The following is a 21524-nucleotide window of genomic DNA, read 5'->3' as shown; positions in this document are numbered from 1 at the left end:
GCCACAACTTGGGCTGCCATGCTAGTCCTCAATGGGCAGGAAATGGTGGACGAAAGCCCCCTCCCCGGAAAGCACACACACACATACACCCCCCCCCCACACACACACCCGCCCGGGCTGAGGCGGCGGAGTTGCTGCCAAGTCCTACCTGGTCTTGCTGGGCAGCCTGGCTCCCCCGGCTGCCCGGGTTCGGCGGCGCCTGCTGCTGCTCCTTCATGGCTGTCATGGTCGGGGAGTGGGGGGGGGGGAGAGAGACACACGCGGGCACTTCCTCTCACTGGTCCTGCAGTCCGAGAGCCGCTTCCCTCGGCCCCGCTGGCATGACAAAAGCTGCCCGCTCTCTTCCCGCGGCCCGAGCGAAGCAGCAGATGACGCGGAAGATGAAGGAGAAGAAGAAGAAAGAAAGAAAGCCGGCGGAGGGACGCGGCGGAGAAACCCCCACCGGGCAGCGCGGGAAGCAGCCGCCTGCCTCGTCCTCCTCCGGCTACCGCAATTCCAACCCCCTCAAGCCCAAGCCGAACTGAGGGAACCGAGAGAGAAAAAGCGCGCCCCCAAAAAGAGGACCGGAGCGGCCAGCTCCAAACCCAGGGCGCGGGGGGGGGGGGACGCGGCTAATGAGCGCGCGGCAGCCCCAAAGCGGCAGCCACCTGGGACGCGGGTTGGCTCCCCTCACCGGCGCTGTCGGGCATTCCTACAGTGTGCCCCCCCCTCAAAAGCAGCAGCAGGAGGAGGTCCAGTGGCAGCGGCGAGTGGCTGTGGCACCGGTGGTCCCAGAGTCCGAAGTGGTTCCCTAAGGGCAGGTGGAAGAAGGGAGGAGAACGGCAGCCCAGGGCGCGCGCGCGCTCGCCTTCTCCCCCGCTCGCCCTCTCTTTCCCTCGCAGCAGCAGCTGGATCCTGCAGCCCGGCGCCACAGCGAGAACGCAGGGGGGAAAGGAGCACAGCGCGGCTCCCTCAGACGGCACATTCGCTTTCCCTCCTCAGCTGGAGCGGACCATTCGGAATCCCGGGCATAGGGGACGCTGCTGCTGCTGCTGCCTACCTGGCTGCTGTAGAGCGCGCCTCTTTCTCCTACCCCTCCGCCTTTCTCACTTCCCGGTTTTTGCACGACTTCTGAAGAAGAATGCCGCCTCCAATCGCGCGGCTCAATTCGTCACCTTGGGGTAGCAGGCAGGGCAGGGCAGGGCGTTCGCTCCGAGGGTGGATCGAGCTCTTTGATGGGGAACGAAAGGAAAAGGTGGGGAGAGGAGCAGGCGGGAGAGGAGAGAGGGGAGATTTGCCTTGAGCATCAACTGTTAAGTTATTATGCTTCGGCGTGTGACTTCTGCGGACACGCACAAACGCACGCGCTCGTGCAAACTGGCTAAGTTACAAATCAGCCCCTTGATCTCCTCTCTGAAATGAAATATTCCAAGCAGGGGGACTCATCGGCAATCCAGTAGCCTTTCTGAGAAAGGGAAAGGTTTTGTTTCCGACTGCCATCCATTTATACAGAATTGCACAGTGCCAACGGCATTGCTGGCTCTTTATGCTTTTTCTCATCTGATGTCGATAGAAATATTGTTTTGCAAGGTGGAATAGTTTTTGCACAGAGAAACGTTGGTGGGGTCCAACGTTTACAATACAAGTAGAAAACAGGGTGGTAGCCAACTAAGCTTTACTCAGAGTAGACCCATTAAAATGAATGACCATGACTAAGTGAGATCCATTAATATCAACACCTGACCTTCTCTGAGTCCAGAGTTTCTTTCAAATAAATAGACTATGATTCTGTGTCCAGGTATGTCTCCACTTTGGTGGTGGTGGGGGGGAGCAACAGAGACTCTGCTGATGTGCATGAGTTAATTTAATTTGAAATGTGCACTATAGGGCTCACTGAAAGCAAAATCTATTTTGAGAATAAAAGTCCTATATGTTTCCTAAAGGTCATATTCATGCCTTAGAATCTAAGATGGCCCCCAGATGTTGATGAGTTCCAACTCCCATCGGGCCCAGAAAGCACAGCGATGTTGGGTGTTGTAGTCCAACAGCATCTGAAGAGCCTACGAAAGTGAAGCAGGTCTGGTCTGGTCAGATGTTTTCAAACTTGCTGAATACTCAGTGCCTATTGAACCAATGATATCTGTGTAATCATTATTTAGCACTTGAATACTGAGCAGTTAGGCATAATCTAATCCACAGATATCCTTGCAATAATCAGGAGTTTAGTCAAGCCCCAAGCCAGTATCCCAAGACCCAAGCATATCTATGGAAAAAGTTGAGCTCAGTTTCCTAAACCCTTGTCTGACACCATCCATCTAAATGTATCTTGGAAACAAAAGTTACTGAAACAATTTGTTGTTCCATACCTATATATCTCAATGAAAGAACATGTTTATTAAAAGCTGATTACTTATTTTCAGTTTCTATTTCTTATTTTTTGCCTCCCCGACTTAGAAAGATTGTCCAGCTGGGAAAATCAACAGCACTTAACTTTCCATTTCCCTGATTCTAAAATTGGATTTTTTTAATTATTTTTTTTGTTTAGTGAATCCATAGCACTAATTTTCAAGATTAATGAAACACACAGCCAAGGACTGTGTGTGCTAAATTTGCTACATATACAGTAAATGAATAATAAACAGCTAGCAGGAAGTTTGCAGAATTTGTAGCTAAGGTGGTCAAGTACAGTACCACTGTACAGTGGTACCTCGGGTTAAGAACTTAATTCATTCTGGAGGTCCGTTCTTAACCTGAAACTGTTCTTAACCTGAAGTACCACTTTAGCTAATGGGGCCTCCCACTGCTGCTGCGCCGCCATCGCGTGATTTCTGTTCTCATCCTGAAGCAAAGTTCTTAACTCAAAGTACTATTTCTGGGTTAGCGGAGTCTGTAACCTGAAGTGTCTGTAACCCGAGGTACCACTGTATATGCATCTGGAGAGTGCCCCTAAATTCCTCACTGACTGACACTTCAGTGATTTACAATAATTGCATACTTTAGTAGTATAGTGTTACCTTGGGTTACAAACACCTCGGGTTACAAACTCCGCTGAGGGGCAGGTGGCAGGCAGACTGTTTGGGCCAGCGTGGAACCTGCGGGTGCCCAAGGCATCACTCCCAGGAGAGATGCATGACTGGGGTGCGTTGCAGGCCCCACGGTAAGTGCCACCCGGCATTTTGTCACCCCCTTCAGTGGTGACACCAAGGGTGCACCACCCCCACCGTACCCCCTTTCCTCCGCCCCTGCTTAGGATATTGTGGGATTGTATTTTTGTCTGTTATTATCCACAAAATAATCCCTGTCAAAATGATACAAACACCTACTTGGTCATTTTATTCTGGCTTGTTAGAGCAACATCTCCATTTTATGAAGTATATTGTTGCCTGAAAAAAATTGCATGCCATATTAAGGTAGTTACAGTCTTCTCTCCAGCAATTTCTCGTAACCTCAACAGCCTCTCTAATGTGCACACACACAAAGGTGCTCCAGCCACAAACAAGTCTATAGTCACCTTTATAAACAGCCAAATTTTGCCCGCACAAGGAAATCCTTTGAACTACTATATGTTAGACATTTTGCAATGCATCTGTCTGAAATGTGGCTGTCTATCATCTCCAACATGTAGATAATTCATGCAGCTTTCAGAAAGTTGCGACAGACTGTTCCCATTTTATTAACTTTTAAGACTTCAAACTTTGGAACGGTGGGATGTAGTTGGACCTGTTTAGGTTAAGTACACAGACTCAAAATAGTGTTTCAGATTATGTAAACAGACACTTGTACAAACTGGGACAACTTTAGGCTCTTAGATGTCCTCTTGGCAAAAAGAACAGCTTTGAAACAGAATCCATTTCATATATATAAGTTGGTTTTGACTTTCTTCTAGCTTTCAATAATATAAATGATTGATTTAAATGCTTAGTTACAGCAAAGTTATGGAATACTCCTTAGAATTTGAGTCAGATTTAATAACTAGCTAAAGGAATGAATGACATACATATATATATTTGCAATGTTGAAATGTTTTATCCTCCCACCAAAAATCCATTTGTGTCAGCATGGAAAACATCTTTTATATAATGCACCTTTTTAGGATCTGAGCTAACTGACAGCTGTGGGGTGAACCAGCTTATGGTCTTACTAGGACAAACGGCTAAACTAGTTCACCTATGGTGTATTTATGGAATGCATGTTGTCTCTCTAGCAGACTCCAACCAGCAGTCAAGATTGCTGCAACCATTCGTGTGCTCTTAATAAGGATATAATATAGATGGGCGGTTGATTTTATCCAACTGACAATAATTTAATTCACAATTGACTCAATTATTTCATAAATGGTTTTGAATATAATATCATTTTAATAGTTCTTCTGTTATCCAACAATTATACTCTGTGGGGTGCTATAACTAAGCATGTCAGTGATGGAGAAGAAAGCAAAGGAAATTTAGCAGATCATTCATCTAAATTGATTTGTGAGTAGGCACCTGGATACTACAGATAAGCAAGGTTGTGCTGTAGGCATGTGGAGTGGGAAATGGGCAAGTCTGTCTTGCTCTTGGTGACTGATATTTGGAATGCTTCCACTTACACAGGTTTGTACCTGACATTAGGAGCAAACACAGGTGCTTTGCCTTTAGGATGCCCTGGAGAAGGTCTTAATTCCTTTCCACCTACATCAGACTAATGCACCAGAGCTCCACTGAAGTGATGTGCTCAGCTCAGCCACCTAACAAATCCACAAGGTTCAATATTGCCGTCATTATGCTACATGCTAAGCAATTATTCGTTAGTGCAGTGTCTGATGAGTCGGTTATTGTCTGAATTTATTTCATACCTCTTAGAATGTCTACTTATATGCCAATATCCTATACAGATATTTCTTCCTTTTACTGCTCAAGCACCATCAGACATACATTTTGGACAAGATGCCAGAATTAACTTGCTTCTGGTCAGCGAGTGCCAACATTTATCTTAGTTAACACTAGATGTAATAAGTGGCAGGGTGACACATATCATAGCATGTATGCAGTACTGGCTAATAAGAGCAATATTCTGGCTGACTGGCCATTCTTTTTTTCTGTGATGTATTAAAATGCATGCAATACTCAGGAACAAAGAGTTAGTTCCTACAAGGGAAGAGACCCAGGGCTTTAATTTAAAAGCTCTGAAGTAGGAATGGCTGAGCTTTGGCCCTCCAAATGTTATTGAACTCCCCAGCCAGCATGTACAATGAGGAATGATGGGAATTGTGGTACAACAAATCTGGAGGGCCAAACATTCTCCATCCCTTCTGTAAAGAACCTAGTCATGCAAGTCCTGCTTTAGAACTCTGAGAGATGGGTGGGAAGAGACTCTAGACGTCAAGATTAAAGAGATGCTTAGCACTGGAGATGGAGGGATCTATCAGTTTTGGTTAATTCAGTTTCTCATTTTTCTGATCTTTAATTCAATTCTCCACATTACTGCAGCAATTTGTGTGTGTGTTTTAAATATTCATCATGAAAATTCATCAGCATCTTAGTGTGTTTTTTCCTAATAATCACATTTTTGTATGCAGTCTTGATTATCTGAAGGAGCGTCTCCACCCCCATCATTCAGCCCGGATACTGAGATCCAGTGCTGAGGGCCTTCTGGCGCTTCCCTCATCGTGAGAAGTGAAGTTACAGGGAACCAGACAGAGGGCCTTCTCAGTGGTGGCTCCCGCGCTGTGGAACAACCTCCCATAAGATGTCAAGGAAACAAGCAGCTATCCTATTTTTAAAAGACATCTGAAGGCAGCCCTGTTTAGGGAAGTTTTTAATATTTAATGCTGTATTGTTCTTAACACTCAATTGGGAGCCACCCAGAGTGGCTGGGGAAACTCAGCCAGATGGGTGGGGTATTAATAATAATAATAATAATAATAATAATTATAATTATAATTATAATTATAATTATTGCATACACACTTTTGCAAGCAATTTCCCTAATGCATTTGTGTATGTTACTTTCACTAATATGTTCATATTTATGTACACTTCCCCCTAAAGTAGGCATTTTGTAAACATTGTTTGGTTGGACAACTGCATCACAAAATTCAGATCAGTGTTAATTTTGAAGGATAGCTGTTTTGGTCTGCATATTGTTTCAGGAAGTGTGACTTTGAGAGATTCACCTATAAATGAGCGCTAAATAGCCCCCACTCCTGCATCCCTATCATAAGCCAGTGGCTTCTTTTCTCAAATGTCCATCATTCTGCCAGCTTGTTTTTGCTCTAACTTGTGATTGTTTCCCCACTTTTACCTGCTTAACACAACTCAGTAATGGAAATGCTGAAGGGGAGAGCAGAGTACACTCTGCTCAATAACAATCTTCATGGGCACAGCAATTGTAATGGGCTGGAGGGGGGAGAGAGGGCCGAATGGGACCTAGAGGTTATCCGACATATCAGAAGGCATTTACCTTGCGCTTAGATGATAGCTTTTTAAACCATGGAGATCAATTTGCTGCTAACATGTGAATGTGGCAGATTGTATGTAGCAGGCCTGCTGAAGTGCTCTTCTGTTCAATTCAAATCCTCATATCTAACGATGTGTTTACACTACAGCATTAAACAGGTAGCCAAACTGTACGCAAATATTTTAATCTGTCGGTGGCAAAGCTTGCAAAATTATAGCATTCGAACTGTAAAAACTATGTTGGCGTCTGTTATTAAAGCTGTTTGCCAGAGCAAAAATAATGATTTTTAAATGTTTCAGTAGGAGTTGTTAAAAAGCTAGAAGTATTTTCTACAAATAACTCCTTCTGAGCATATGTGCTGTTAAATGGCATTGTCTCGTTTTTCATAATAATCCAAGAGAGCATATAAATGAGCTTCAAAATAAGAAAACTCTGAAGGATATTTGAGAGACACCACACACAGCAAATTTCCAATACAATACAAATGAAGTTTATTCCGTGTAGGAATTTGCATGAATGTACAATTATCATGCATCATAGGAACCAACTCCTAGGGGCCGAGGTCCCTTCGGGCCCCACAATAAAATATTTGAGGGAGCCAGTCATCCGTCCATCCCCCGAGTTGATGGGCAATGCCATTCAAATGGTGTGCATGTGTTGTGTCTTGTGATAAATTATGTGGGGCGGGGCTTACCTGCCCCCTCCAAAATATTTTATTCAAGTTGGCACCCCTGTCATACATCTGTTTTGCTGCAGCCCAAAGGAAACCACAGCAGGCACTGACCCAGTGAGGTTGTGTAGATTAAAATAACTGTGTTTATTTTTCAGGGTTTTTATGCTCTGAATACATAACCCAATGACTATGGAGAACATCATAGCAAGAGGGGTGATAGTGTCCAAGTGTTGGGACAGTATATACCGCTTATGACCTGGTGAGTGCATGATCTAGAAGTTCTGTCGAATCCTCTAGATATGGATTTAGAGCCTAATCCTGGGCTATGCTGCATTAACTGACTCAGTCCAGGAACAGACTTTGGTAATTTTGGTAATATGGCACCCTGAGCAAGGCCAAAAATTGGTGCCCAAAATGGATCTTCTCATAGCTTGGTGCCCTATGCAGGGGAACTGCCTGCACCACCCTAAATCCAAGGTAGCTCAGTTCTAAATAAGCATGCACAGAAGTGAAGAATTAGACTGGCTCCCCCACAAGATTTAAGTAAGTCTCATGTATTAACATTATATATATTAATTTAATAATGGTCAAACATAGATTCAATATATGGTGGGAGAGGGCTGATTTTATAGAAGAGTCCTGACATCAGTCTAAAAGTCTATTTGTTATATCAACCTGTTCTCAGTAGTGGCTAATGGAAGCTCTTAGGAAGCTCTCAAGAAGGGACTGGAGAGCATGGTGTTCCCAGGTTGCCTGTGCACTCACATCCGGTATTCAGACTTATATTTCTTTTCAGTGTGGAGCTTCTATATAGCTTTTGTTGTTAATCACTCTTAATAAATGCATTAGCCATGAATTTCTTTAATGTCTATGAGGAGATTGGGATCTGATTAATAAAACCTATTCCTGCGTCACATCCTTACGAAATACTATGGGTTGGAGCCTGTCCACCTCTGTAGATGGAAAGGCTCCTTCCATTAATGGAAGGTTCTTGATTTAGCAAAGGAGTTCTGCAGGCAGGTGAGGAGTGACTTTTACTGCATCTCCACTTGCCAATTCACTGTAGGGTTAAGGAACCCTTCACAAAAGTGTGGGAGGTGGGGCAGAGGGCCACACTGGGAGGGGAAGTAACCAAATCCTACTTCCTCCTTTTACCATCCCATGAGTGAAATTCTGTTCAAGAGATGCTCCCACTGGCCTGTGTGAACTTTGTGTCCAACCTATGATCATTTGATATAAAAGAACTGAGTTTTATAACAACAATTTATAAAAATTAATTGAGCTCACTGCTTCAGGTCAAATGTACATATTTCCGTCCATGTATGACATATTGCCCTTTTAAAGATACAGTGGTACCTCAGGTTAAGAACTTAATTTGTTCCGGAGGTCCATTCTTAACCTGAAACTGTTCTTCACCTGAAGCACCACTTTAGCTAATGGGGCCTCCTGCTGCTGCCGCGCCACCGGAGCACAATTTCTGTTCTCATCCTGAAGCAAAGTTCTTAGCCCGAGGTACTATTTCTGGGTTAGCATAGTCTGTAACCTGAAGCACATGTAACCTGAAGCGTATGTAACCCGAGGTAGCACTGTATATGCATTTATCCTAACCCCTGGAAGGGCATCAGGCTTTGCTATCATCATAGCAAACAAACATTCAAACAAGAAAGACAGACTTCCAAGCTAGTGAAGGCAATGTCATGAAGGTGCATCATTGGCCCAGAACTTCAGCTTATCTACATAATTGAAATTTGTGTCAACTAGTTTCAGTGGAACAGTTTCCTACTCCTAGAGTAGAAGGAGGGAAAGGTTGATTTACAGAGTTGAAGGACCTTATGGGGTGGGGAACCATTTCCCTGTAGTCAAGAACATATTTCATTCAAGCTTATGCCACATTTTGTTCAAGCTTTGTTCCAGCTTCATTTGTGGGCTAATTTATATTTTTTATCTCCTTGCCTATTTTGTGTGGGGGTTTTTAAGCGCAGACATTATGCACAAGAGGCTCCCAGCCTGGAAAATCACGAAACTTATTAAATACTTTGACAAACATTCCAGCATGAATGCAAACATCTAAGATAGAGTTCGGAAATAGCTGTCCTTACCCTAAATGCATAATCAGCACACATGACTGTGTGTCTTTGGGAAAGCGCTGGAAGGAATAATTTATTACTGGAGGATTCGGAAGTCACAGCTTCATTAACATGACATTTGCCTCTCATTAAAATAAATAATTTATACTTTCAGAAGCAATACTATATCATCTTTTGACAAGAAAAAGTGATACAAAGCCAGACAGCAGCCAGATGAGCCAAGTATCGGGTGATCATTATTTGATTCAGTCATGTACCACGTTCACACAAAAGTCACAGACAATTGCAATGTATATCATTACTTGGAAAAAGGATTTCATTATAGCATAGCCTGCATCATCTTAGGTCACTAGGCAAGATTCTTGGTGCAACAAATGAATGTCTGTTTCCAACAGTGGCAGTTGTTCAATATAAGAGTTCAATATATCTTCAAAAGTTCAGAAATGAAAAGAACAGAAGACAAAAATGTATGTATTATTTTATGTTACAGATAGGTAGCCGTGTTGGTCTGCCATAGTCAAAACAAAAAAAATTTTTCTTTCCAGTAGCACCTTAAAGACCAACTAAGTTAGTTCATACCAAGAACTAACTTAGTTGGTCTTTAAGGTGCTACTGGAAAGAAAAAAAATTTTTGTATTATTTTATGTAATTTCCCAAGTGTTTATATCCCCTCACCCAAGACATTGTCCACTTTGCAATCCAGAAGCTCCCCATCAGTCACAGAACTGAACTTTCTGATTTGGACATTGTAAAGATATGCAAGGAAAAGGGAGACTCTTAACTGCCCTGCATTTTTGCAATTAGCATATGCTCAAACCTGTTGATGATGAAAGTGTCGTATTTGTGTTCTAACAAAATGAACACATTAAAAATCCATGACCAATAGTTGACTGGTCAATTGACCAGATCTTTTCTGTCTGATCAAATGCCCAAAATGAGACAGGTTACTTATATGTGGTAACTCAAGGTCAGACTACATAAATCACACCTTTTTTAAAAAAATCTGCTTAAACTGACCACTTTTATTTTGACTTTTTTTTCCCTCCTTCAGGATCAACTGGTTGGGGAGGAAGAAATATTTGGCAGAAAATTAACACAGATCCCAATCCGGGTTGGTGGCTTTTTCTTCAAAAGAAAAGTGTCCGCTTCAAGCACATTTAAAAGAAGAAGTATGAGCAATGCAGCATGTATACTGGATTATATGACCTATTGGTCTAATTCAACAGGTTCTCTTAGTAACTATATCAGGATAATTACCTAATATATAGTATTTTCTGGGGGAAGCTATTATTTCTGTCTCATAGCTGATAATCAGGTCCATTTCAAACTGATATTTTAAAAAATGCTTAGCTGCTTTGGTGTTTCTGCTGGTTGGATGGGTACTTGCCCATACGCAGGAAATGCTTTTATACATGACATTTAGATTACTTCCAAAACTCATTCAACTGCATTGTTTATGCAGCTGTGCTCCTACAAGAAAAGTGAACTAAACATATTGCATATTTACAGAAGAGAGAAATTAATTTGGAAAGAAGGAGGATGATGATTAGAAAGTCCAGAACAAGACTTCCTAAGACACAGGGTGGGATACAGTATTAGCTAGGCTTCAGCACTGGGCTGAACATAAGACCAGTCAATTTTTTTTCTTTGACTGCATATTCATCTAAAGGGAATTTAAAATAACATCATGCATTATTACCATTTTAACAGAAATTCTCTTTTAACATGACTTCACTTTGTATATGAGGTATTTCTTACAAGGGAGAGCAATTACAGACATGCTCTCTGAAGTGGTACTGGCCTTTGCCTGCACACCTCAGAATAGAGACTCAGCAAAAGAATTGGTCACAGTTTTATTAATAGTACAGAAGGATCTGCAACAATGATCTAAACACCTGAGGGCTAAATTTTCTATAGTGCCTTGAGGGCTGAATCAAGAGAACAAGGAAATGCCAAAAGCCTTGCTCTCCGTGTCTGGACAGCAACACCCTGGCTCAAACCCAGACTTGCCCTTTAGAACAGGGAGAAGTTCCCATTGCCACCCACCAAAAAGATGAGCTGAGAGGGAGACTGTTTCCCCACCATCTCTCCACTGTACAGTGTGAAGCAGGGCAGGGAACCAGGGCCCAAGACCATCAGGGCAAGCAAACCATGAGCTGGCTAGCAATGAGAGGCACCTGGTCAAAGAGTCTTCTCAAATTGACATTCCTGAGTTAGATAGACTAATGAGATAACTTGTTACAAGGCAACTTCCTATGCTCAGTGTCTAAATGTATGATAGTATTATATATATATATATATCAATAATACAGTAAGGTAAGTCATTAACAATTTTGTCCATTTAAATCACATAGGTTACCCTCTAAAACATACGGAAACAAAAACCTTCAGAGTTGCCTTATTAGGCTAATATAATCCATGCACATTTTATTAATATTTTGTATGATATTGGACATTGTCTTGGATCCTAAAACCATGAACATTGGAAAAAGTCTGCTAGTGAGCTGTTCCTGGCCCTTAGTATACAAATAATTTATATTTAAAATGAAACACCAGTAGTTGGCTGTAATAGGCCATTATGCTAAATTAGCTTCATCTGCATCATATCAGGAAACTAATCTATAGTAAAGTGGATAGAGTGTTGGACTTTGACCACAAAGACTTTCAGTTCAAATCTCCACTCAGCTATGAAGTTCAGAGGGTGATCTCTGGCCATTCATTATTTTTCAGTCTAATCTATTTTACTGGGTTATTGTAAGAGAGTGGAGAGTTATGTATTCTGCCCTGGGATCCTTTGAGAAAATGCAGGATAAATGAAGGATGGATGAATGAAATATTAAGCACATTTGGAGAGAAATAAATATGATAACAAACATGATAGAAGCCGTTTGGTTGTATCCAGCTAAATCGTACTCAGAATAGACATGGTTAAAATAAACACATTGATTTTAATAGGTGTACTTTGAGTATGCCTTAGCTGGAAACTGATAATCTAGAAATGGTTATTTTGAGTGAATCATGGTAAATAACCCAAGGCACTATAGACAATTCAAGACATATAATTTGATCTCTTAAGTACCACCTTCTAGAAAAAGCAAGCAGAAAATTTATTAAACACAAGCAGGGGGTATTATTCATTTAACCCTCTAGAAAGACCAACCACAAGTTGAAAGTTAAGCATTCTTAGATGAAGTGCAGAACCAAAGAACTGTGATGAAATTTTATGGGTTGGCATCTTCAGCTCGTTCAGCTTCTAACTTCATTGTTTGCATTATCTTTCTGTCCCTACCCCTCAGTGAAATAATGTGGGGCTGTGTCATTAACTACCCCACACATAACAATATATCCATAGTTTTATTGTTGTTGTTTAAAAAAATGTAAGCTACTTTGGGAGCCAGTATTGGATGGAAAGTAGTGTATGAGCAGAATATAACAGGATACAGTATATCATTTCTGATGCATAATAGAAAGGCAATGCAGCAAGCACCATAAGGCAGATATTGCCACTGTAACCTTTAGATAATTCCAGTAGGTACATTTCTGAAGGAAGCTTTAAAATAACTAAATAACACACACGTAAAAATTCAACCCCACCCTTATTATGGCAAGATGCAGAATTATTTTCTGCTTTCGTAATGTGCACAGTTCTCTCCCTGGGCAAATGCCCTTGTATTTAACACAAAAGGACCATTTTCAAGGAAATCATACACTAGGGAACTTGTACAAAGGTAAAAAGAACCACACACTCTCCTTCCTCCTTTATCTAAAGGACAGTGCCTTGTGAAATTATCAGAAATTCTAAGCATTTGCAGCATCACTGCTAAAAGTGACATTATCAGTGACATGCAATTGACAAGAAGAATGGTGAAGCTGCAAGAAAGACAAAGTAATTTGCAAAAGTACAGTAGGCCATCACAATGATGCCAAAATAGCTTTAGGTGATGGAAATTATATGTATGTTCATGTATTAAACACTTTGCAGTGGCATCTCCCAGAAGATGTCTTTCTTTAGGCTGGTCCAGGTTTTCAAATACATATGTGGCATTAAACATCGGAATAAAATGCCACACGTTAAATCTAAATACAATTTGCTTTAGGTATATTTGTTCTTTTTTACTCAGTACTGTGTTCAAGCCACCCACCCATCCTCATCTAATTAGCAGATTCAATCAATTAAAGGGTTCTACTTAAAACAATAGCTAAATGGATAAATGGATAAATAGAAGGCCTCCATTTTTTGCACTAGAACTTCATTTCAGAGCAATCCCATAGACATATGGAACATTTTCCCCCACTGATGATCCTTTGGACTGTTGGGATTTCATTCCCTCCCACTGCTGATGTGTGACTGTTTTCATCACATGTCTGACATTCCACACTGCTGGAGTCACGAGAACGAAATTTCAGTTACACTGTTCCGTTATGTTATGCATTTGCATTTTCCGTTCTCTCTCAGACGAGAAGGAGAGAGGAGCCATGATTTCTTTGTTCTGTAACACTTGATCTTGTACATAATAAATTAGCTTAGTATTCTACACCTCAAGTCCAGCTTCTCCTTTGAACTCGGCTATGTTTGTGTGTGCAAATATCTTTGGATATATGTCTCAGTAGCGACTCGGGACAGAAGAGTGATGAATCATCCTGAGGGGCACTTCGGAGGGAAAGACGCAGTTCCCTGGCATTTTCCTAACATGTAGTTTCAGGCCTGGTTCCAAGTGGGTGAAAGAAACTGTCTATCAATACCATCCCATCACCTTCCAAGTGGTATCTTTCTTGCCCTTCTGCACAGGGGAAGGGAAGAGGCAGAGGAAGCAGCAAGTGCCCTAGTAGATTCATCTTCACTAAGCTGTTAAGCTCCAGATATCCTGGACTATAAGTATCATGAGCCGTGGCCAGCACATGATTTGTAGCCCAGAACATCTTAAGGACACCAGGTTGGTGAAGGTTTTTTGTAAGCGAGCACTCAAAAAACATTTGGGCAGATTTAACACAAACAAGAAGATGACCAACCATTCGCTTTAGAAGAATAAGTGCTTCTATCTGCCTACTTAAAATGTTCTTACTATAAAAGCTCCTATACAAGCATGGAAATCACTTGCCAGAAGGATGAACACTGACCCTTTTGCACAGAATGAATTTAGCATATGGGGTAATCTTCACATTACCATGAACCAACGAGGTGGAAGCTCTCAACCACTCAGCAAATATCCTCATTGACCCAGCTTATGACTGTAGACCAATCCGTCAATTCATTTCTGGACCCCTAAGGAGAATTTAATTTTTCACCTTTGGCAGCCTGGCAGTGCCTGAAACGTAAGTAGCTACATTTGGCCTAGATGCAATTTGTGCAGCAGAACCTCCAGATGCACAGCACCTGTTCCTCTCAGCTGCAAAAGGAACTCAAGTACGTATACACATGTTATGTTTTGTATCCATAATGACTTCCACAGTTAGATAGGTATTCACTCAAAACAATGAAAAGATCATATTTATTGTAGTGTAAGCTTTTGTGGACTAGACTTCACTTTAACAGATGCAAGAAGTGTTATTCTTGGATGGAACATATCTCTGTACAAACATGCACACACACCCCACAAACACAGGTGAAGAAAAAATGGTAAACAGTGTGATCAAATGGCAATGAACTTTTAAAAGTACAGTATGTAACAATTCAATTAAAGTTTCGATTCATGCAAAATTAACACACTGACCATTCAGATGCTCTGGGGAATGCTCTTTACCCAGGCCTTCAGCCATTAAATAATATTTGACCTGTTAAATGTGTGACGGGGGATGTTTTAATGATTATTTTTTTATTATGCTGTCTATTATTATGTTTTGTATTATGTTTTATTATTATGCTCTGTAAAATATGTTTATTAATGTTGTACACCACCCTGGGATCTTTTGATAAAGGGAAGTATATAAATAAAATAAATACAGAAATAAATAAGCACCCTATATTTTCTGGATTGGTTAACACTTGCAGTGGAACATGAAACATTTGGGTGGTATTCAGGCATGAGCGGAATAACTTCCACTTGCACAGTGGAACTTTCTCCCTTCTACCGCTCCCACCACAAACCTATTCCAGAAGGTTGGGGAAGACTTCAGAACATATTTAGAAGATGCACCGGTGAAGAGGAAGGGGGAAGCACCCCACTGCACAAGCAGAAGTCCTCCCCCTTTCAGAAAACCTCGAATTTTTCTGCCCCCCTTCCCCCCCCCCCATTGCTCCTTTCAACCCCTGTAGCCAGACTCCAGACCTTTGAAAGCACATAGTATTGTCTCAGTTTTACTGGTCAAGGTTTCACTATTGCCTTTCTTGTCTGGAGTTTCAGGGTGTCAATAGTTCTCTTGCATGCAAGTTTGTTTGTAGGGTCCACATTACATTGTTGTCCTCAAAATGTCACTTTGTATTTTGTCCCTACTTACTAATCCAGATTTCCCCTTTTTTGCAAGTGGGGGTGGAGCCGATAAGAAAAATACTGTTGCCAAAGACCCATTTGCAGTCTCTCAATGACCAATTTACAATATTAAACCCCTGGTGTTTTTTTAGCAGTCTTGGTTAATGTAGCTAATAGATGAACTTGCAGGCCAGTTACTCTCCTTGTTGGTGGTATGGGAACCTTTGACAGGGTAACTATCGACCTAGTGGCTCTGCTAAAAACAACAGCAACAAACAGTAGCTAGGCATATGCATATCCTGTGTTGACTGACTACACAACTAACATTCCTGAAGAAGTGGCAGTGCACGGGTTGAACACCAATAATGTGACGAGTGATCCTACAAATGTTTTTATTTTGGGGTAGTGCAAATGATGTAAGGTGTATTATTTATCTATATGCATATAATTTAAATTGTACAAGCATGTGGCATTTCATTTAAACCCTTTTAATTAAAAGGTAAGTCATGGAGGAGATTTTGCTTTGCACATAGCTTGAGTAAGGCTACTGAGATTATAGAGAATATGGAGCTGCTATTCTTGCTTTACAAAAAGAAAAAAAGAAGTGTCAAGTACTCCACCGCTGCCAGCTCTGTCAATGGCATAAGCCTACTTAAATAAGAAGTGTCTGAGTTAAATGTTGTGCATCTGTGTGTATAGCACACATTAGTGACTACTGAGTGAGTACACAGTATATTCGCAGACTCTTTACTTTGAAGAAAGTGTTTTCATTTCAGATCATCCACAGAGGTTGCTTCTTTGATTGCCAGTTAAACAGGAAAGAACAATTCATTTGAACTGATTTGTATTCTAATGCTATTCTTTGTTTACAACACCTAGTAGGGCTGTGCATAGGAGCTGCATTTGGATTCATAGCATTATAATTTACTTACTGCTCAGATTTAAAAACATTTCTAAAGGATCTGCTCAAACAAGGCATCAATGACTGCTAAAAGTGTTTCATTATTCCAGTTTAATATACAGTATTTCCTTAAAACAACAAGAACATAGGATTTGATCCTGCTCTGATGTGAGTGAATCACGTTCACACAGAGGATTTTCATAGATACTTGTTTCAACTGTATTCTCCTCACCAATGCCAAGGCAGCGCAAGAGGCTGGGCCATTTTAAAGGGGAATTAGATTAAATTAATTAGACTATTAGTGGTTACAGGTCATGATGACTACTACGGATGGAATTTTCTATGCATCTTCATGTCGTACTTATCCACATGGATTCCCTCCCCCTCCTTAATTCCCAACTGATTCCTGGACCTTATTGAGAAGGGAGTTATTATTCTTACTGGTTCAATTAAAATACGAGCAATTATTACATATTACATGCATTATCATATCCATAATATTATATGCATATACACTTTCTTTCTTAAGTTTTCTTTCTTAAGTGTGCTTTCTTAAGTTACCAACACATTAACAGGTGGAGGAGAAGAGAGGGAGCTGCCCTTTTTATCCTCCTCCCCATCTCCTCTCAAGCACTGGCAAATGCCTGCACTCAGCAACAGGAAGTGACTTCATGACCCACTTCCGCTTTGTCTGCACATGTGCTCCCATCTAGACTGCTTTCCAGGGGCACCATCTCACCCTCAGGATTGTGGGTGCCCGCCACCATAACACAGATAAGCTCCCCCCTCAAAAAAGAGTGACTTGCTGGCTGGCTGTGGAGGGCGAAGCTGAACTGCTCTCTTGGAGGCAGCACCACAGAGGTTGTGTGGCTGCCTCTCTCTGGCTTTGCTCATTGACTTTGCGGGTGCCCGGTCTCCACAATTATGTTTTTGTGGGTGCCGAAGCACCCAGGGCCGCCTGGAGTTGGCTCCTATGCTGCTTTCAGTGGTGGATGGTAAGGAGCAATATAATGCAATATAATGCATATAACCATGTAACCGTGTAAGGAGCAATATAATGCATATAACCATGTAAAAATACTCATACGGAAACACTTATAAAATTATGTTGCATAAATACATTATCACATGGAGCTTGACTCTTTTACATATTTTTTTTTATTAGTCTACATATAATACAGTATTGCCTATAATTAGGCTTTATTATTATTATTATTATTATTATTATTATTATTATTAAAAGGGTTAACACAGGAATGGTTTGAATGTAAGTTCGCACTTGATACAAGAGGCAGTCCAATGTGGGGAAAGTTCAGTTGTGTCCAAACTACCAAATTCCATGTAGAGATCCATTTAAAGTGGATTTCTTCTCTGTCACTAATGACTGTAGAGTGCCACCGCCATTGGAGGCAGTAGATCTCTGAATATTTGCTGCTGGGGAAGATGACCAGGAAGTGCTGTTGAGCTTCTATGTTCTGCTGGTGGGTTTGCCATAAGCACCTGGCTGGCCACTGTGGGAAAAGAATCTGAACCAAATGGAACAGAAATCTGTTTCAGTAAGGCTCTTCTTATGTTTAAGGAAGGAGGGGTCTATGTGTACCTCCCATTTCCCCAATTTCCCCATCTGACTCTTCATCTTTGTATAATGACAATTAATTTCACTTCAGAGCACATTTCATTTGCATAGAGCACAAATGGAGGCTGTTTCAGGATAGATATTTTGGCCATGCATTGATTTAAGATGCAACAATTCTAATTCTCTCTCTCACACTCTCTCTTAAAAAAAGGTAAAGGTAAAGGACCCCTGGCAGTTAAGTCCAGTCGCGAATGACTCTGGGGTTGCAGTGCTCATCTCGCTTTATTGGCCGAGGGAGCCGGCGTACACCTTCCGGGTCATGTGGTCAGTATGACTAAGCCGCTTCTGGCGAACCAGCGCAGCGCACGGAAATGCCATTTACCTTCCTGCCAGAGCGGCACCTATTTATCTACTTGCACTTTGATGTGCTTTCAAACTGCTAGGTAAGCAGGAGCTAGGACCGAGCAACAGGAGCTCACCCCGTTGCGGGGATTTGAACTGCCAACCTTCTGATCAGCAAGCCCTAGGCTCAGTGGTTTAGGCCACAGCGCCACCCGCACACTCTCTCTCACACACACAAACACAAGCACCAAACCCAGCTGTTGCTGCTACTTCTGCACTATTAGGCTATTAATAATAGAGACATTGTTCTATTAATAGAGAGGTACAGAGAGACACACATGTCCTAATGTTCATAATATCAAGAGTTAATGATTAAATGAGTTACTTGCAGCACTCCCAATTAACATTATTCATTACTGCAATGGAACTTTTTAAAATAGCTTGAAAGTCTTGCACATTTTGTGCTTATGATCTTTTTTGCACCTTAATTTAAAACTGGAGGCTTAAAAAGTGCATGCAAGTGTGAATGCACCCGAAATTAAGACAACAGTTCCTTTTGCGTTCCTATTAACTATTATTCAACTAGAACAGAATGCATGCGAAAATAAATGTGACATTTACACAAACAGAAAACTCTGTGAGAAAAGATAAATCTCTATTCCTCTCTTAAGATTCACTTTCTAAAATAAATTGTTGCTCCATAAATTCAAGGATTTTGCCTAGAGTCCAAATTAGCGATAGATGTATATGTGTAATTGGAACTTTTTATTCCAGAGGAGTGTTTTGAAAGTGGAATTCTGCAGCTAAACAATAAACAAAGCTCCATCTGTCCTTATTGGTTTTCCCCACCCCTGTTGCTCACATATTACAAAGACATTATGGTTGTTGTGTTGAAAATATTTATGTAGTAGGGGGGATGACACTTGGCCATTCCCCACTTGCTGAATAAGATACCAAGTGGATTGGGTAAACACCCAAACCTTGAGAGGTAAACAATGGAGAGATCGGGGATCTTTCTGATTTAACTTACTAGGCTAGATTTATATCACAGTTTCTTATTTTCCAAGAGCACTTACTTCAATCACACATTTTTAAAGGGTAGGGATAGAAGAGGAATCCACAGAACTCCCAAAGCAGAGTCACATGTAGGGATAGAAGGATCTGTCAATTTTTATCCTCTCAATTTGTTGTTTTTCTAATCTTAAATTCAGTTCTCCACGTTTTCCAGCAAGTTGTGATTTTTAAAAAGAATCCTCTTGACAACTTATTAGTATGTTAGCATGAATACTTCCTAATAAAAAATATTTTAATGTGCAACTTTAGGCTGGTTTAGAATGTGAAGTCCCAATATGAAGAGATCCAATTGCTCCAGTGTTGTCTCCGTCTGTTTTCATTTGTTCCCCTTAAAAACCTTTGGAGATCATCTAACTGCTCACAAACTGGAGTAGCTAGTGTGTAGGTCTTCTTCCTGCACTTTGAATAGAACAGAAAAGTCACTCTGGGAGCAATGGGACTAGATGATATCCCTTTGTTCTCAGAGGGATTTGTATTAAAGAAAAAAAGGGCTGTGCCCAATGCTGGTCATTGGAGAGTTGTATCCATTGTATCTCCAAAACTCCAAGTAGGGGCAGAAGCCATATGGAAAAGAAGTCAAGAAAACGGAAGCTAATAAACAGTATCTATTAGGATTTTGGAGCTTCTTCATGTTTGGGATAGGCAAGCTCAGGACTGCATAGATTTATCCTCCTTAAAGCTTGGAAGCTTCTCTGGAAAATCCTAGGCTTTTCTAGGCAACATACTTTTGTACATGCACTTGAGAGGTAAATTGAATGCTAGTTTGTAGGCACATATCCAGAGTCTCATCGTACTTTCTGAGTCAATGAAGAAGCCACTTGCTTCTGAATACATCTGAACACTATAAGCTGTTCATATTCATGTTCATGTTCTCAACAAACTCTTGTGATATCACTATTCTTGACACATGTAGATGTCAGTGGAGCCATCAAGTTTCCATTTGAAATAGAGACAGAATATATCTGCTGAAATTAAATAAGCATGGATGTAGAAATATTTCTCCCCACCCAAGTTATCCAATTGTCCTAAGGAACCCACAGTGCCACTTCCCCTCACAAAGAATCAACATTGTCCCAAAGTTATCTACAGAGTATGAGAAGTTAACTTCATAAAGATACAAAGGTGGTTGAGGGAGACATAAATAAGTAAGAACTAAGGTGAATGGCAGTAGCTCAGTGATGGCACATCTGCTTGGTATGCAGAAGATCCCAGGTTCAATCCTCCCTATCTCCAGGTAGGACTTGGATTGTCCCCTATCCAAAATCCCCAAGAGCCACTGTCAGTCAGTGGAGATTATATGAAACAATACTGGGTCAATTATCTGACTGTGCAGAGTGGACCCTCTGGATACGAATTAAATTTGTTCTGGGGATCTGTACTTAACCTGAAAAGTTTGTAACTCAAAGCGCTGCTTCTGCGCATGCATGCAGCGCAATAGAGCGCTTCTGCGCATGTGTGCGGAGCGCAGAGCACTTCTGCACATGTGTGTGCGGCAAAACCCGGAAGTACACACTTCCAGGTTTGCCGCGTTCACAACCCGAAAGTTACGGTACATATGCAGAGCGGTACATAACTTGAGGGTCCACTGTATCAGGTTTCTGTGCTGACAAGAAAAGAAGCAAGCAATTGCTTAGTTTGTAGCCTCTTGCTATCTAACGTAAGCATCCTTCCTCCTTCTTACAAGCCGTTTCCAATGAACACAGTTTTATACTGGCATGCATTTCACTGGTTTCCCCAAGGAAGGCCTCGGCCCATAGGCTTAGATAATTAGGCAAGTGGTAACCTAAACAAATATCCTAATTCCACTCCTGTATATTTTAGGCTACCGGTAATTGTTTTACACCTCAAAGGCAAACATGTATTTAAATTTAAAATTAACACAGTGATATGTTTTAAGATACTCTTTGGATTATGCTTATTATTTAAATTATAAACGATGTGAAAATAATAAGTGATCTAGTAACTCTTGCCATCTAATCATTCTGCTGTGTGGTCTGTTGGCTAGGTTTGAGATATACAGTGAGCTAAAAGAGCACAGAAAAAGGTT

The 21524-nt window shown here is 41.2% G+C and overlaps 1 protein-coding gene across 2 annotated transcripts in view; it reads right to left on the bottom strand.

Moving 5' to 3' along the window:
- DPP10 (dipeptidyl peptidase like 10) overlaps positions 1–21524 on the bottom strand; it is a 552775-nt gene that overhangs the window by 219184 nt on the left and 312067 nt on the right. Inside the window, exon 1 of one of the 2 annotated variants that reach the window (XM_083582230.1) lies at positions 149–1083. The exons of the other annotated variant lie outside the window; for it this stretch is intronic. Within the exon in view, the coding sequence (XP_083438356.1) occupies positions 149–226 (78 nt within the window). The 5' untranslated portion in view covers positions 227–1083. Of the gene's footprint in view, positions 1–148; positions 1084–21524 lie in introns of those variants that run through there. 2 annotated transcript variants of the gene reach the window in all.

This window comes from Podarcis filfolensis (assembly GCF_964270895.1).
Source record: "Podarcis filfolensis genome assembly, chromosome: 1".
NCBI lineage: Eukaryota > Metazoa > Chordata > Lepidosauria > Squamata > Lacertidae > Podarcis > Podarcis filfolensis.
The sequence above is the reverse complement of the archived record's forward strand: the minus strand, read 5'-3'. Positions and strand labels throughout refer to the sequence as shown.